This window comes from Neopelma chrysocephalum, unplaced genomic scaffold (assembly GCF_003984885.1).
Source record: "Neopelma chrysocephalum unplaced genomic scaffold, ASM398488v2 Primary Assembly neopelma1_226, whole genome shotgun sequence".
Classification (NCBI taxonomy): domain Eukaryota; kingdom Metazoa; phylum Chordata; class Aves; order Passeriformes; family Pipridae; genus Neopelma; species Neopelma chrysocephalum.
The window spans coordinates 373785-390341 of record NW_020897888.1 but is presented as its reverse complement, the minus strand read 5'-3'; the positions used below and the strand labels follow the sequence as shown (position 1 = coordinate 390341).

The 16557-nt window shown below is 64.6% G+C and overlaps 1 protein-coding gene across 2 annotated transcripts; it reads left to right on the top strand.

The window, feature by feature from the left end:
- Positions 1 to 717: 717 nt before the first annotated feature.
- AJM1 (apical junction component 1 homolog) lies at positions 718 to 16272 on the top strand. 2 transcript variants are annotated; one of them, XM_027703396.1, is made up of 3 exons: positions 718 to 828; positions 10889 to 10947; positions 12683 to 16272. In XM_027703396.1, exon 3 carries the CDS (start codon positions 12739 to 12741, stop codon positions 15976 to 15978), a length of 3240 nt encoding a protein of 1079 aa, XP_027559197.1. In that variant the 5' UTR covers positions 718 to 828; positions 10889 to 10947; positions 12683 to 12738; the 3' UTR covers positions 15979 to 16272. The 2 variants fall into 2 exon arrangements, with proteins under 2 accessions (XP_027559197.1, XP_027559196.1); XM_027703395.1 differs by lacking the exon at positions 718 to 828 and adding an exon at positions 7911 to 8008.
- Positions 16273 to 16557: the final 285 nt, after the last annotated feature.

Here is a 16557-nt window from a genome sequence, read left to right as displayed (position 1 = left end):
CACCAATTCCCCTCAGAGAATTTCTGTGGCTGTGCCAGTCCAGCTGAGGTCATACCAGAGCTGGTTCTTAACGATTCCTATACAGTCCCTCTCCTGCTGACCCTGGGATGGGACTGGCCTTTTCCACAGCTGTATCCTGGCTCACCAGTGCACATGGCCTCTATCATTCTCCATAGTTAATGCCAAGGGCCACGTGCAAGGAGTGCCCCAATGCTGCCCTTTGGGGGATACAGCTTCACCCTATTTCTGTTGCTCCCATAAGGTTATAACAAGGTTTTTTCCTGGCTTGCCAAGGCCCCAGGGTGTGAATTTGCTTCCTTCCCCCCAGCAGTGAACATGAAAAGGTCATTGGAACTCGGGTTTTAGCAGGACACAAAATGAATGTGTGAGGCTGTGGGTGCTCTTGGAGGCTCAGGGGGGCTGTGGTGCTGGAGATAAACCTGGCTGCCCCCAGGCCTGGTGCAGAATGGACTTGGGCAGGGCCTGGCCTGGGGGCACAGTGGGTTTGCTGCCTGCAGCGTCCCTGCATCCAAGGGTTCAGCTGGTTGGAGAGCCTGGGGTGCTTGCCTGTCCTTTGGGATGCCCCGAGCAGCCAGATGAGTGATGCTGGGGAAATCCCGCAGTAGGACGGGCTTAGGGACCGGGGCCGTAGCCTAGCAACAGCCTCAATCATGGCATAATATAATTAATCCAGCACTGGTTCAGTCTGCTGCGTAAAGATACCAGAGCAAGTGGCTGAGCCTTTTTTAACTTGTAGGTTTGCCTCCAAAACCAGCCTGCAGTGTCTCAAGCATGTCCGGAGTGTTCCTGGCCTGAAGGTGCTCCTCGGTGAGTATCCAGACTTCCTCTTCCAACCCCTTGGCTGGGAAGTTGCTGAGTAAAGGGGATTATCCTCTGGCACCTTCAGTGAGCTATCGTGGGCAATCCCACTGGGTCCCATGGGCTCAGGCATACCCTGACAGGGTGAGGTGTGGCAAGGTTGGCTAAACTGGGGATTCAGGCATGGAGCAGCCTGTTGGGAACAGGACAGCATTCCAGGTTAAAGCAGAAGTGTCTGCATGCACATGTGCTCTGCTTGGAGTTGCATGCAGGATACTGCCGTAGGGCAGCCAGCCAGCCTGGGAACCCCTAAAATTCCTGGTTATCCCCAGGTTGTTGGCAGGCTCTGCCTTAGGGCAGGAGCAAAGAGGGGAGGCAGTGGTGCAGCTTTCCATCACCACAGAGGGGATATGGAGGAAGAGGGGGTTGCTGTGTTTCCTGGTGGCAGGGGACACCTGCAGGATGCCAGTCCTGCCTCTCCCTCCTCCAGGAGAGTGTGTTGGCACTGAGAACGCTCCCAATGCCTGAGGCAGCTGCAGCCGGAACCTGAGCTGGTGTCTGCAGGCTGGCTGCGGGAGGGAGCCAGCCAGCTGGGAAAAGAGCAGGTTTTCCCCAGAGCTGGTGGGAGAAACACCCCTCCCTGTGCCATTAGCAGGCAGCGGCTCCGTTGGCAGGGTGTGAGGTGGTGGCTGCCACCCAGCCTGGCTGCCAACGGCACTGCCGGCGCTGGAACCATCACCGGGTGTCACTGCGGGGAGCAGAGTGACCAACGCTGGCTTGTGGCATCCCTGGGGTGGGCTGGAGGGATGCCCAGCACCCTGCCCAGTGCTGAGGCACAACCCCACCATGCACTGGTGGCAGGGCAACACCAAGATCCCTCCTTGCAGCCACCATGGAGGATAAGGGCATCCAAAACAGGGCGTCTTCTTACCTCTGGCCCTGCTGTGGGTCAGCAGATGGATACCCTGTGCCTGACCTCCAGACTGGTTTCCTGCTGGCCTTTGAGGACCAATCAGTCCTTCCCAAGGAGGCCAACAGGAATGTGGGGTTACAGTTTTCTGTGCACGCAGGACCCCTCAGCAGGTGCTCTACAGGCTTCACTTCACCCTTGTGTGCCACCAAGGCTATGAGGACTGCGGGGCAGGGTCCAGCTCCCTCCCCAGACTATGAGCAGGCAGCAGGGCCTGGCTCCTCCCCTGGTTCAGAGCTGGAGGCAGGGACGGGAAGTGAGGGAGAAAGGAGGAGAGAAGCTGAAAGGAGGGGAGACCCTCCTGTCCCCAGCGGGCATCACGCTGATGCCAGCCAGCTCTGGAAAAGGAGAGCATCGCCCCCAGACAGGTTCAGGGGCCGGCAGCGTCTCATCCCATTCCAGCTCTGCCTCTCCCAGCTGTGGGATCCCCACGTTGCCTTGGAAACGGGGGATTTCGAAGCAGCTTGCAGTGGTGCTGCCTGCGGTGGGGGCAGAGGCCCAGGCCCATGCCACTGCCCTGCCCTCTCTGTGCCCCCAGTCCTGCCTTTGCTGCTCCCCCCTCAGCCCTTTCCTGTGGGCAGGGGTGTGGCAACAGCCAGACCCTCCTCGGGCCCCCCCAGAGATGTCCTGTAGCGAGTGCTCTGTGCCCCCACACCGTGACTGCCCGTGCCAGAAAAAGAGAGGCCGAGCAAAGGGAAGGTATCAAATATTTATCCCTGCTGTGAATTGAGCAGCGTAGGAGAGAACGGGGCAGTCCCTCGCCACTGCTTGGGTGGTTGCAGCACCCATGGGGAGAAGCCAGCAGCCACCCCCTGCCCACAGGCCTGGCCAGCCCCAGCTGCTGCCCCTTCCCATGGAATCACAGCCCGGGGGGGCACGGCACAGATCCGGCATCGCCTCCCAGTGCTCCGTAGGGCACCTGACCTGCTCCTCTCGCCTGGACGCCGTGATCGGGCGGGGATTTCTGCTGCATTCGGGAAGCCAAGTGGGAGCCAGCGGCCTCCTCCAGCTGCCTCACTGGAGCTGCTCAGGCTCGGCTCGAGCCGTGCCCAGCCCGTTCCCGGCAGAGCCGTCACCCCGCGGGTTCAATCGCCCTGACGCCGGTCCCGTCTCGCAGGTGGCCCCGGGGACAGGCTGGTGGTGCCTGCGCCGCGCTGTCGCTTCCCATCGCGGGCCCCGTGCTGAGCTGCCCAGCCTCCCCCATTCTGCCGTGCCGCGGACGCCGCCCAGCACAGCCGACACGGGGATCGCAGTGCCCAGGGCAGCGGAGCCCAAACTGCCACCCGCGGTCTGCCAGGTCACACACCCCCCACCCCAGACAGCCCCGGGCACCTGCAGACAGGATCAGCCTTCCCTGTCCCCTGGACTGGCAAGGGCACCCCATGGGAGGGCAGCTTGGCCCCCGGCTCCCCAGGTTGGGCATTTTGGGAACCTATTGGCTACTTGACATCTGCCAGCCTGTCACGTCCTGTGGAACAGGTCCCGAAGCACAGCTGGCACTGGCCTGGCTGCCCCGTCCATCAGGTGAGGATGTGCTGTCTCACCATCCCTCAGTAACGTGCCTGGCACAGGACAGAGGTGGAAATTGTTCCTTTGTGTTTAACATCCTTCCAGGTATTTTTCCCCAGTTGCTTTCAGAGTTTCTCTGATCATCTCCTTTTGCTCTCAGAGTGGGCCGTGTTGGGTTCCCCTGGCAGCACCACATCAGTGCCCCAGTCCCACTGCCAGACTGGAGCTGCCAGAGGGTTATGGAATCTTATAAAATTGAGACAAACAGTATATTCAAACAAGATTTATTTTATAAACCAGATAAACCAATTAAAGCTTCCCTGACATTTGAATACACATTCATGGTGTCAAATGGAATTGGTGCTGCCTGACTGTCTTGAGAATTCTCAAGATTTTAGGACAGCTAACGTGGAATGTGCAATCACTCCCCAGTAAGGTGAGGACTCTCAGCCTTGAGGAGTTGCCTTGGGCAGTGTCCCACCACATGGGAAGAATCCCTGATGGCAGTCCTGCTGCTCCAAGGGGGATGGGCTCCACTGACCCCCAGTGGGGCTTGTGGTCAGATCGTGGAATCACAGACTGGTTTTGTAAAAGGACCTTAAAATTCATGTCATTCCACATCCCCTGCCATGGGCAGGGACACCTTCCACTAGCCCAGGTTGCTCCAAGCCCCATCCAACCTGGCCTTGGACACTTCCAGGGATGGGGCAGCCACAGCTTCTCTGGGCAACCTGTGCCAGGGCCTCACCGCCCTCACAGGGAAGAATTTCTTCCTAATTTCCAGTCTACCCTGCCCTCCTTCAGCTCAAGGCCATTCCTGTTTGTCCTGTCCCTCCAGTTCCTTGTCCAAAGTCCCTCTCTATCTCTCTCGGAGCCCCTTTAGGCACTGACAGGAGCTCTAAGGTCTCCCTGGAGCCTTCTTTTGTCCAGGCTGAACAGCCCCAACTCTCTCAGCCTGTCTCCAGAGCAGAGGGGCTCCAGCTCTCTGTTCTGTCAGCTCTCCCTGGCCAGCATCTGACCTTCTGTCTCACCACAGCTGCCACACAGAGGTGACAGGGTCACCTGCCCAGGGGCAGCTAGTGCTATGGCTGGGATCAGTGTCTGGAGGGCCTCCATCCCTGCTGGGGTGGGTGCTGCTGCCACAGGGATCCCGGGGAAAACCTCCCCTCACTGCCCACCTCCTGCCCGTACCTACCTCCCGGTGAGGCTCTGACCCTCCTGACAGAGGGGTGCAGTGTTTTGCAAATGCTCAGAAAGGTCTTTCTAGAGCTTCAAAATTGCTCTATGCTGACCCAGTCAGAGCTGTCGTCCCCCCTGCCGTGTCCCTGTGGTCCCCACCAGCCTCCCTGTCCCTGTTCCTGACCACATGTCCCTGTCCCTCTGTCTCCTGGTGTGACATGAGGTTTGGGGCCAGAAGAGCCCCTGCCCAGCAGGTTTGGGGACTGGCCTCTGCTGCCCTGCCAGGCCCCACCAGGGTCAGCATCCCTGAGGCAGGCATGGGGGGGGCCCTGTGTTGGGTGGCCCCTTCCTGCTCCGAGTTGCACCAAGGGGCACGGGGGGCTGGATCAGGGGATCTGATGTCCTGAGCGTCAAATCTCACACTGAGCTCTTGGCATGGCCCCAGCTGGTCCTTGAGGAGGGCTGGTGAGACACCCCCCACCCATCCTTGCAGCTGTGTAGGACAGATGTCAGCCCCCCACGTCCCCCCAAGCTGAGATCTGCCCTGCTTGAAGTCTGGCCAAGTGCCCAGCATCACTACAGACCCACACAGGTGACCTGTGGGCACACTGTTCCTCCGTGCCTCAGTTTCCCCCTTGGACAGAGCCTTGCAGAATTGAGTCTGTCACATGCAGACACACTGACGAGGGACACACTGTCAGGGCTGCTGGGGAAACTGAGTCACAGGGACACAGTGCATTGTGGCTCTGCTCCCTGTGGGGCTTGGGGAAGGACCCAGCACCGAGGAGGCAGAGACCCCTGCAGAAAGGGGAGTTTACCCCCACACGGGCCCAGCGTGGCTGCTCCTGGTCCTAATGACCAGCCAGGGCAGGGCAGCACAGCCACGCACTCCACACACAGGGACAGGAGCTGCTTCTGCTGGGGACAGGCATCAGGGTGGCCTTTTCCTTGTAGGATTGTAGGAACAAGCCCTGGCTCGTGGTATCCCTCTGGCCACTCATGTGTCCCTTCCGGGCAGGACAGGGCCCCTGGCAGCTCGGCCAGGAACAAGCCTGGACCCGCCCAGCCACGGCGAGGGCCCAACACCCCTGTCCTCTGCAAGGAGTAAGGGACAGGCCCATCCCTCCCCGCAGAGCTCTGCTGCCCATGTGGCTGTGCCAAGGGGATCCCCTCCATCTGAGGGGCTGCCATCCCTGTGGGCAGTGGGCACAAGGTGGGGGGCAGCTCCCTCCCAGCCACTCAACCATTCTCAGCACTTGAGGCTGGGCTGGAGCTGTCCCCCCAGCCCAGGGTGTCACAGCCCAAAGCAGCAGTGTGGCCCAGTGCTCGGGGAAGGTGACAGCTCTGAGCAGCCAGCACAGCCACAGCCCTCTGCTCCAACTCCTCTATAGGATCCTCCCCTTCCCCTCTCCCCCAGGTTGCCACTGGCTCGAGAAGGAGGAAGAGGAGGAGGAGGTGAAGGAGGTGAAGGAGGAGGAAGTGTCCACAGCCCCATTGCACGTGCCATCACGCTGCCATGTCTGGTGTATGGAGACATGCCCGTGGTCCATTTGGATCCCTCAGCACTTTGCAGCCTGGAATAGCAGCCACACAGGGGGAGCAGATGGTCCCATTGTCCCCTGCCATGGGACTTGGGGGACGTGGTCCAGCCAGTTTGTTCCCTGATTTTGGAGCTGTGGTTGCTCCAAAGCACAGAGCTCTGGACAGGTGACCTTAATACATGCAGGTGTCAGGGAGGCCACAGCTGCATGGACAGAGGGTGGCACTGAAGGGGATGCCCTCAGGGCAGGTGTTGCTGTGCCCACCTGGCAGCATCCTTCTCCGTGCTGGGAAACCCTGCTTTCCCGTAGGGATGGGCTCCTGCATCCCTCAGGTGATCGCACCCATGGGGGACGCAGAGCCCGGCCGACGCTCCCGTGTGCATCAGCGGCCGTGGCACGGTGCCACCGGTGCTCGGCCCTGGCAGGGGGCTGGCTGGCACAGGGCAGCAGCAGGCAGGAGCAGATGGAGCAGCACAGCAGGGGCCGCGGGGGCAGGAAGCCGGGGGCAGCAGGAGCGGCCGGACCAGCAGCCAGAGCCCTGTGTCCTGCAGAGAGGAAAATGGAAGCGCTGGGGGGGTGATGGGGCCCGTCTGAGCATGGCACAGGGGGCCCCAGTGGTCTCTCGGCCCAGTGTGTGCAGCAGGGACAGGCTGACCCTGCTCCCAGCTCCTCCCCCCAGCTCTTGTCTCACTCATGAGTGCAATGAGTTTCTGGAGCTCAGCCTGGTCCCAGGCAGGGCACGTGCTGCTGCTCCCAGTGGGATCAGCAGTGCCCACAGTTCCCAGGGAGCACCAGGGGCATTCCTGCAGGAATCACAGCAGTGCCAGCCCACGGAAGGCCCCCCAGCACAGCTCTGCCTGGTGCAGGCACCAAAGACGGTGGAAGGATGTTTGTGTTGCCGCAGTGGAGGGAGGAAAGGGTCTTGACTACAGGGATTTTGAATCAAGCAAATCCCACGGTGCACCTGCCTTGGATCAGGGCTCAGAGCCACAGCAGTTCCTGGCAGCTCCTCAGGGCCGTGCCCGTGCCGGGGCACCCACAAGTGCTGGGGCTGCCCTTGGGGCTGTGGGCAGCAGAGGGTGGCTCAAGGAAGTGGGAGATGGTGAAACTGAGGCAAAGCTGTGACATGGGGGCCCGTGCTGTACTGGGAGCTGCTTGGGCCAGGTGTGCTGGGAGCTGTTCTGTGCAACCTCTGCCCATCTCCATCCCTGAGGATCCCCATGGGCTCTGGCTGCCACAGGCAGTGACAGTCCCGGAGCCTCTGGGAAAACGAGGCCATTCCATGGAGGAGCTTAGCAGGGGATTTCCCTGCCCAGTTAGCCCCAGCTGGACAGGGCCACGGTGATGGGCCAAGGTCAGGCAGGACAGGCCTGGGAGGCTGCTGGTACTGGGGGAGGCTGTTGAAACTGGGGGGCTGCTGGCACTGGAGTGATGCTGGCACTGAGGGGTGCTGGCGCTGGGGGGGGCTGATGGAACTGGGGGCTGCCGGTGCAAGGGGAGGGGGCCTGCACAGGCCGTGGGATCTCTGAACACGATATGGGACTGAGCCCCCCTGCAAATCTCTGGTGCCCAGGGGCACCGGCGGTCCTGCGGGCGCCCACACCCATGGTGCAGGGAACCCCCCTGAGGGACGGCACCGGGCGTCCCCCAGACCCTGCCCAGGGGATCCCAGGGATGCTGCGAGGGGCGGGGACAGGGCCGCAGATGGGACCGGGATAGAGCGGAGCCGGGCGTGGGACCGGGGATGGGGATGGGGACCGGCCCGGGGGCGGCGCCGGGGGAGGCTCCGGTGCCGGTGCCGGCCCCGTTGGTAACTCCGCCTGCCATATTTATGGCAAAACAAGCGGCGGCGGAGCGTCGGGCCGAGCCGTGCCCTGCCGAGCCGAGCCGAGCCAGAGCGGGCGGAGCCGGGCCGTGGCCTCCCGAGCGGCGGCATCCCCAGCCTAGCGCGGCGGCAGCGGGGTCTGCCGGGGCGGCGGGCGTGGAGCAGGTAAGGGGGTCCCGGGCAGGGGGCTGGGGTTTGCTGTACCACCGGGGGGCTCCGGCCGGGCTAACCCCTCGTGGCTCCCCGGATCATCGCATCGCATCACATCCTAACCTCCCGCTTCACTCCCCCGTGTTCCACATCCCCATCCCATCCTCCCGAGATCTTCCCGGTCCATCCCAACCCTCCGTCTCCCCTCGTTCTCCCCATACCATCCTGCTGCGCCCCATATCCCCCGTCCCATCCCCCTGTGTGCTCTCCACCCCTCCAGCCCCCCGGGGGCCATCCCCATTCCGCGCTCCCGAGCCGAGTCATCCTACCCCATCCTACCCGCATCCCCGTAATCCTCTCGTGTGCCCCATCCCCATCCCATTCCCATCCCTATCCTATCCCATCCCCAATCCCATCCTCACCTCCATCTGCATCCCATCCCGCCGCAGTGCCCGGGCCAAGCCATCTCCTCCCGGTGCCCGGCTCAGCACCCTGCGGGGCCCAGCGGGCCCCGTGCCGATGCGCAGCGGGGTGGGGGTGCCCGGGGTCACCGCCCCGGGGTCTGCGACAGTGCCTGAGACAGCCCCGCTCCCCCTGGGGGCCGCCCCACGCACCCTCCACCCAGCCCCGGCCCCGCAACCCCCCCCCGGGGTGCTCACAGCCCCCCCCCCTCCGCCCGGCCGTGCCCGTTTGCGGGTGCCCTCCAGGGTGGGGGACTAGAGGGGCCAGGAGTCAGGGTGTCCCCTGCACCCTGGGGTGCTGGTCACACCAACCTGGACGCCGGCACCGGGGGTACCCCCCTGGGCTGGAGGTGCTGCTCCCCCCCGGCAGGATGAGCCCTTCCGGAGGCACAGGCAGGGTGGAGGCTGGGCAGCCGTGTGTGCCTGGGGGGCTCCGGATGGGCGAGAGGGGATGTGGCAGTGCCAGGGGCACACAAGCTCTGGGGCACAGGGCTGGGGGGCACAGGGCTGCGTGGAGGGGCTGCATGATGTGCAGGGTGGGCAAAACCATGGGGATGTAGGGCACCGTGTGTGTGTCGGGGGGTGTCCTGGGGACGGCACAGGGGGAAGTGTCTATTTGCCATGTACACGGGGCAGGGGCCGGGGGGATGACGGGCTACCTCACCACGGGCTGTGCCAGCTGCCAGCTCCCGGGGCAGGCAATGCACAGGCAGCGGCGGCCGTCGGTGCCTTGCTGGCACACACACGGCGCACAGGCCTGTGCTCAGCGGTGCTGGCAGTGCCAGGGCACAGCGCGCTCAGGCACTGCCCCCACAGCAGCTGCTGGTGGGACCTCCAGCATCATCTGCTCGAGCAGGGTGGTTGCAGCGGCTGCAAGATGCTGCTCTGGCTGCACGTCCAGACACAGGTGCCGCTGCTGTGCTCGGGGCAGCACTCAGGGCGGTGCTGGGGGCAGTGCTGGGGGCAGTGTAGGTGCTGCTGGCCGTGCCCACGGGGCCGTGTGGGGGCAGTGAGCCCGGTGCAGCGCAGTGTGTGCTGGGGCTGCTGCGGGGGGGGGGGGATTGCTGCATGCTCAGTGCTCTACATGTGCAGTAGTGCAGTGTGCAGGCAGTGTGCAGGCAGCGTACCTGCTGCAGTGTCCTGGGCAGTGCTGCTGCCTGCTCAGCAGGATGTGTGTGGGCAGTGAGCAGGCAGGGTGGGCAGCAATGCCCAGGTAGTGTGTGGGCAGCATGCACGGGGCACCGGCCTGCACTTGAGGCAGTGCCCCAGCGCAGGGTGTGCAGGCGGCACCCCTTGCCACGTGCAGGGACAGTCAGCGAGTGGGCAGTGCCCTGGCAGTGCCCAGGGCAGCATGGGCAGGCTGTGGGGCAGTCACTGGCAGGGCAGTGTGCACAGGCAGCTCGGGCCAGGGCACAGGCAGTGTGAGCAGTGTGTGGGCAGTGCCCTGGCAGGGGCAGCCCGGGCAGCACCCACTGTGAGCATGGGGCAGGCAGTGCACAGGCAGTGCACAGGCAGTGCACAGGCAGTATGGGGTGCGCTGGCAGGGGGCAATGCACCCCACCCCTGCACACCCCCCGCAGCCCACACGTGGCAGGTGCAGGGACCCAGTTCCTGGCAGCCTCCTGCGGGTCCCTCTGGCAGCTGGGGTCGCTCCTGGCCCCCAGCCCCTCGCGCTGCCACGGCACCATGGTCACGCGTGGGGCTGTGGGGGGCTGGGCTGGGCACAAGGGCAGGACCCCACGGGGGTGGCTCCCGCCCACTCCATGGGCAGCGGCTCCTCTGAAATTGCTGCTGGCCGGTGTCAGCATCCACGGGGTGACAGAGGGTGGGAACCCCAGGCAGGGAAGCTGCTGCCTGCCAAAAGTGGGCAGCGCTGAGGGTGAACGGGGATGCCCACGAGCAGGGTTGGAGAGCAGAAGGGATGCAAAACCCCCTCCCTCTGGAGGGGGTTCAGTGTCAGAGGTGGGTGAGTGTGGGAGTGCAGTGGCACTGGCAGCACTGTGGGACCATCCCAGCTCTGCCCCCCACGATGGTCAGGGGGTGCCCGTGGCTGTGCAGGATCTCTGCTATCCCTGCACTGCTGTGGAGTCCCAGCCCCCCACGCAGCCTCCTCACACACCCACGCTGTCCTCACCCACGCTGTCCTTGCAGAGGAGGAATAATTTGGAGAAACCATGGCAACCCTGTGGCTCCATGGGCGACGGGTGCTGCTGGGTGGGTGGGGGACACACTGGTGCCTGTGGGACAGCGCCCACATCCCCGATGCACAGGAATGTGCACAACGGCCTCACTGGGTTTGCTTCAGCAGGGCTGTGGCTGTAGGGGTCTCTCGGGGTGCTCCCTGTGCCCCCAAGGCATCCATGGCCCTGGCAGCAGGCCCTGCAGCACTGCTGGGGGTGCCCCAGGACCCTCATGTGCCTTGTTTATTTTGCAGTGCTGGGATGGAGCCGCCACCTCAGCCCACTCACCCCCTCCCTGCTGCTGCCGGACCAGGTAGGACCCTGGGTTATAGTTCCCTGCTCACCAGCCACCCAGACACCACGGGGAAGGGCTTCCCAACACCACCGTTGGCATCGCTGCGGTGTGAGGTGCTGTCTGCCCAGATCCAGCCCAGTGCCCACACACTGTAATGCAGAGGGGCCAGTGCTGGGCCACCACTTCGGGGGCAAACCTGCCCTCCCAGCCCTGGAAGGAGACACTGGGACCCCCACCTCTGTCCTCCTGGCATCCCGTTCTCCCCAGCTCATGCCATGGACAGACACCCCAACCCCACTGGCTTCACCTCAGCTCCAGCATCCGCAACCCCCGGCTTTGAGGCAGGTAATGAGGGGGAATCCAGATCCCCCTCCCCATCCCTGCAAAGTTGATGTTTCTTGCCAAATAAAGTCAATTTCTTTCCTCCAAGAAACACCTTCCCTGTGGTCCTCTGCTGCTCTTTAAACCCAAGTACCCTTTGGTGGCCTTTGCCACCCACCTTTAGTGCATTGTGGAGCAGCCAGTATCCACTAGTGCTCTCGGGCCTGTAGTGACCAAAACAAGCAATGCTCAGAGCACATGGTGAGGTGACAGCCAGCTGAGGGTCCCCACTGTGGACAGAACCTGTGCATGTCCCTTGGTGTTGGTCACAGCCCACAGCAACTCTGGAGGGGCTGGTGGGGAAGGTCAGGGCCAACACAACCTAGTCCTGCAGGCAAACCCCCTCCTCTGCCCCCCCAGCTTGCTCTAGGGAGCTTGTGCTGAAGTCCCCATTGTCACACAGCTGTGTCACACCGTGGCTGGGGACTCTGCGCACCCTGACCACCCAACAGCATCGTCCTGGAGCAGTGGGGTGCAGGGTGCTGGCACATGGTGGGTGTCAGACCCTGTGTCCCATGGGAGCTGGAGCCACCATCCCACTCACCCTCCAGCCCAGGGGCTGTGTCATAGCCATGGGACATGGAGAGGACAAAGCCAGTGGGTGCTGAGCCAGCACAGCCCTTCTGGCACTGGGAGGCAATGGAAGAGTTACTTCTGACATGTGTGTTGGGGCACCTCTGCCACCCCCAGTGCCACCCATGGAAGCCCCAGGGAGCGATGCGGCTCCAAGCAGCCAGGACTGTGGCCACCGTACAGGGGTGTTTGTGGGCCACAGCGGGTGCAGCCATCGGGGGGGGGGGTACAGCTCCTGCACCCCAGAGAGCCCCAGGCTGTGGGGGCTTCCCAGCTACCATGGTGGGTGGTCAATGTGCCCGTTCCTGGGCCGTGCTCCTGCCTGCAGTGCTGGTGCTGGGACGTGGGTGCACACAGTCCCAGGAGACCCCTCACCACTCAGGTGCTCACACCAGGACTGGGCACACACTCCCTAAGGAAAACCCTGGCAGTGAGTCCCCCCAGCCCTGCTCAGAGCTTCTGATTCTCGTGATGCTGCAAGACAGTCCCTGTGTCCTATGGTCTAGGAACAGGGCATGGTGCCTCGTGTTCTCTCCCTGCGCTGAGCTGGCACCCAGAGCTGCCCGGCTGCCCCCGCGTGTGGCCTGCCAGCCACTCCGTGATTTGCACCCGGATCTGAAGATTTTTGGCAGCTTCTTCCCCCACCTGAGATCTGACTATTAACAGCAGCAGTGGAGGCTAGGACGCCCCTGAACCCTCATTTCTGAAGAGGTGGCCAACTCCCTGCCCTGAGCCAGGAGCCATGGGGATTGATCTGAGGTCCCACCAGGACTGAGGCGCCTCATGTGTTCTCTTGCAGGGCGGGCGACCGTCCTCTGAGGCCGTCTGACAGGTGGGAGAAGAGTTGCTTTTAAGATGACACGAACAGACCCACCTGACATCCTGGTGTCCACAGTGTACCAAGACATCAAAGTGGCCACTGCAGCCCCTGGGGATTCCGTTATCTGTCAGCCCCTGGCACAATGTGACGCCTCCATGTCCTCATCCCTGTCCCGCGAGCCGCAGCCCTTCAACAAGCGCCATTGCAGGAGTTTTGACTTCCTCGAGTCGCTGGAAGAGCTGGGCACCCCCCCGGCCATGGAGCGCCCGTGCCCGCGCCCCGGCACGCCTGAGCCCACGCCGGGGCCGCCGGGCAGGCGGGCGCCACCGAAGCAGGACCCTTATGTCGGCAGAGCCCCCGCGCCTCGGAGTGAGCCGAAGCGCCGCGCCCGCTCCAAGAGCGCTCCACGGGTGAAGTCCACCTTCACCGCGGTGCCCATTACCGTGGCGGCATCGCCACCGCTGGCCCGGCGCGGGCGGGAGGTGCTGCGGGTGGCACGGGAGCCCTCCCGCCCTGATCCCTCGCCGCGCCGCGACGGCCCGGTGCCGCTGCGGGCGCTGGCCAACGAGGTTCACCCCATCAAACTGCAGCCGCAGCGCAGCAGCGTCAGCCGCATCTCCCCGCTCTGCCTGGGCAGCAACTGCTACGAGGAGGGGCCGGGGGCCAAGGTGGGCGCCAGCCCGCACGTCAAATGCCGGGTGGACATCAAGCCGGACGAGGCGGTGCTGGTGCACACAGCGCGCAGCCAGCGGGCAACCCCGAACCGCCCGGAGCCGTCACGCTGGCCCCGCGCCCCCGGCGCCGCCCGCAGCCTGGCCGTGCCGGGGAGCCGGCAGGCGTCCGCATCCCGCACACCCACCCCTAGCGACTCCTACAGCGGGGACGCCCCGCTCCTGCCCTACCCCGCTGAGTACTATGAGGCCGATCCCCGGGTGCTGGCGTACCAGACGGTGCCGGTGCCGGCCTCACGGGAATTCAGGGAGTACCCCGACAGGGGCTGCATGACCTTCTCAGCCGCCGGCGTCCCCGCCAAGTTCTTCTACGCGGAGGAGACAGCACGGTGCCCCAGCCCTGCAATGCCCCTCCGTAGCTCCGGCTACGCCAGCTACCCCTACCCCGGCCGCCACGCCGTGCCCCAGCCCTTCTACCCCGAGGACCCGGCCAAGGCTGCCGTCCACACGATGCCGCCCCGGACGTTGTACGTGGAGGAGGCACGGGCTTACCCAGTGCAGGAGGCGCCTGCCCGCGCCTTCTATGGGGATGAGCCCCGTTTCTATGCCCCGCGCGGGACCCCTGTCAAAACCCTCTACGCCGAGGACGCTCGGACATACCCGGCCCTCGGGTCCTCTGCCCGGCTGTTCTATGCCGAGGACTATGGGAAGTACCGGGAGCGGGAGGTGCTGTCGCGGACGTGCCCCCCACCCCGCAGCGCACAGCCCCTGCACTTCGGGGACTGGTACTGCCCCGAGCGGGCCACGCTGCCCTACCAAACCCTGCAAGTGTCACGCTTCACTCCGCAGCCGGCCGGGCGCGAGGCCATGTTCTCCTCCTGGCACACCAGCTACGGTGTGACCCCGCCACGGCTGGGCCGGGAGACCCAGCACTACTCCAAATCCTGGGATAACATCCTGGCGCCGATGGCACGCAGGGAGGAGGCCCTGCAGCGCGGGCGCAGCTATGAGAACCTGCTCGCCCAGGAGCAGCACCGTGCCTTATCCCCCGAGGAGCGCCGGCAGCCTGTGGTGATCAACCTGTCGAGCTCACCCAAGCGCTATGCCGCCCTGTCCCTCTCCGAGAGCTCCATCCTTGAGCGGGTGCATGCTGATGGCAGCCGCGGACCCCCAGGCCGCTCCTGGTACGTCACGCCGGAGATCACCATCACTGACAACGACATCCGTGCCGATGGGCTGGGCCGCAGCGAGAGGCGCTCGGCCAGCTGGGACATGCTGGACGCGGGACAGGAGCGCGGGCCCTACGCCGTGCCCTCCACCCCGCAGCCCGGCCCCAGGGAGAGCGGCTCAGGGCGCCAGCGCAGCCTGGAGCAGCTGGACGAGCTGATCACCGACCTCGTCATCGACTACAAGCCAGCGCCAGGCCACCGTGCTGGGGACAGGGACAGCCTCGCCGAGCAGCTCAAGCAGCTCCTGAGCAGCAGCACCCCAGGGCCCCCCCGGCGGGGCGAGGGCAGGCGGGTCCCCCCCAATGTGCCCGAGGGACCCCGACCCACGAAGGAGCAGCCAGGCCCCAGCTCCCGCGCTGGCGCCCCACGGCCCCCGCCCACCCCGCTGGCTGCCGGCCCCTTCGAGAAGTCGCCAGAGAACTGCTCGCCCGACCTGAGCGCAGAGGAGGATGACATGATGATGTGCTCCAACGCCAAGTGCCGGCGCACGGAGACCATGTTCAACGCCTGCCTCTACTTCAAATCGTGCCACAGCTGCTACACCTACTACTGCTCCCGGCACTGCCGGCGCGAGGACTGGGACACGCACAAGGCGAGCTGCGTCTACGGGCGGGTGGGCAGCGTCTGCCGCCATGTCCTGCAGTTCTGCCGGGAGAACGCCGAGGTGCACAAGGCCTTCTCGCGCATTGCCAAGGTCGGATACCTCTCCCGCGGCCGCGGTGTCCTCTTCCTTGGCTTCCCCAACGCTGGCTCGGCCGAGAACTTCCTCCAGTTTGGGCTGGAGAGCCTGCTGATGTCCCCCACCTACCTGTCCCTGCGGGAGCTGGACAGCTACTCAGACAACCTGGGGGACTATGCCCGGGAGCTGCGGGAGACGGGCAACCAGTACGACCCCAACGAATGTTTCCTGCTGAATGTAACCGTGGCCGTCACCCAGAAAGTGCCGGAGAGGCCATCGCCCAAGACACAGGTGCCAACGGTCAGGAAATACGCCAAGGTGGCCTTAGCCTCCTCCAGCCCCGAAAAGAAGATCCTGAAGAAGGAGCGGGACATGGAGACATTGATCCTGACGCCACCGCCCGGCACGGCAGACATCGACAAGGAGGGGGAGGAGGGCCGGAAGGCACGGGAGATCTGCTTCATCAACATCCAGCGGGAGCTGCGCATCCGTGGCGTCTTCTTGCGCCACGAGTTCCCCGCCGTCTATGAGCAGCTCTGCGACTTCGTGGAAAGCAACAAGCGCTTCACACCCACCACCATCTACCCCATTGACAAGAGGACGGGCAAACAGTTCATGTGCATGATCATGGCAGCCTCCGAGCCCCGCACCCTCGACTGGGTGGCCAGCCCCAACCTCCTGGACGACATCATGTGAACGCAGGGCGAGGGGCACCCTTGGGGCATCCCCTCTGTAGATAGGTGCTGTCCTGTTGTGGCGGTGGGACAGGGACTCCCTTGGCTGTGGCACCAAGGGGAAGGGGCTGCAGTGGGCTGCAGGTGGCCAGCAGTGCTAGAGGGACCCAAGGGATGAAGGGAGCCCAGCCCAAGGTTTGCCCTAGAGCCCAGAGCCTGGCGAGACCCCGCAGAGCCCTCTCAGGTGAGCGGTGCCTGGCCAGAGTGGGGACACCCCATGCACCCCCCAGCCCCTGCTCGCCGGGCTGCCACTCACCCAGAGCCCCCTGGGGCCTGTTCCAGGGCCCCCAAGTCCAAGGGGTCCAGCAGCGGCCCCACGGCCGGGTGCTGCAGGGAGAGCTGGGCTGCACCAGGACCGTGTCCTCACCGTGTCCGTGTGTCCTGAGCGTGTCACTGCGCGAGCAGCAGGGACTGTGGGGGCCCAAGGGCGTCTGGAGGCACCTGGGCTGTCCCGGGCCCCGACGCGGGCTCCGGGCACAGAGCGGGGCAGGGCTGAGGGGTCCCCGGCCGCTGCCGGGGGAGGGCGGGCGGGGTGAGGGAT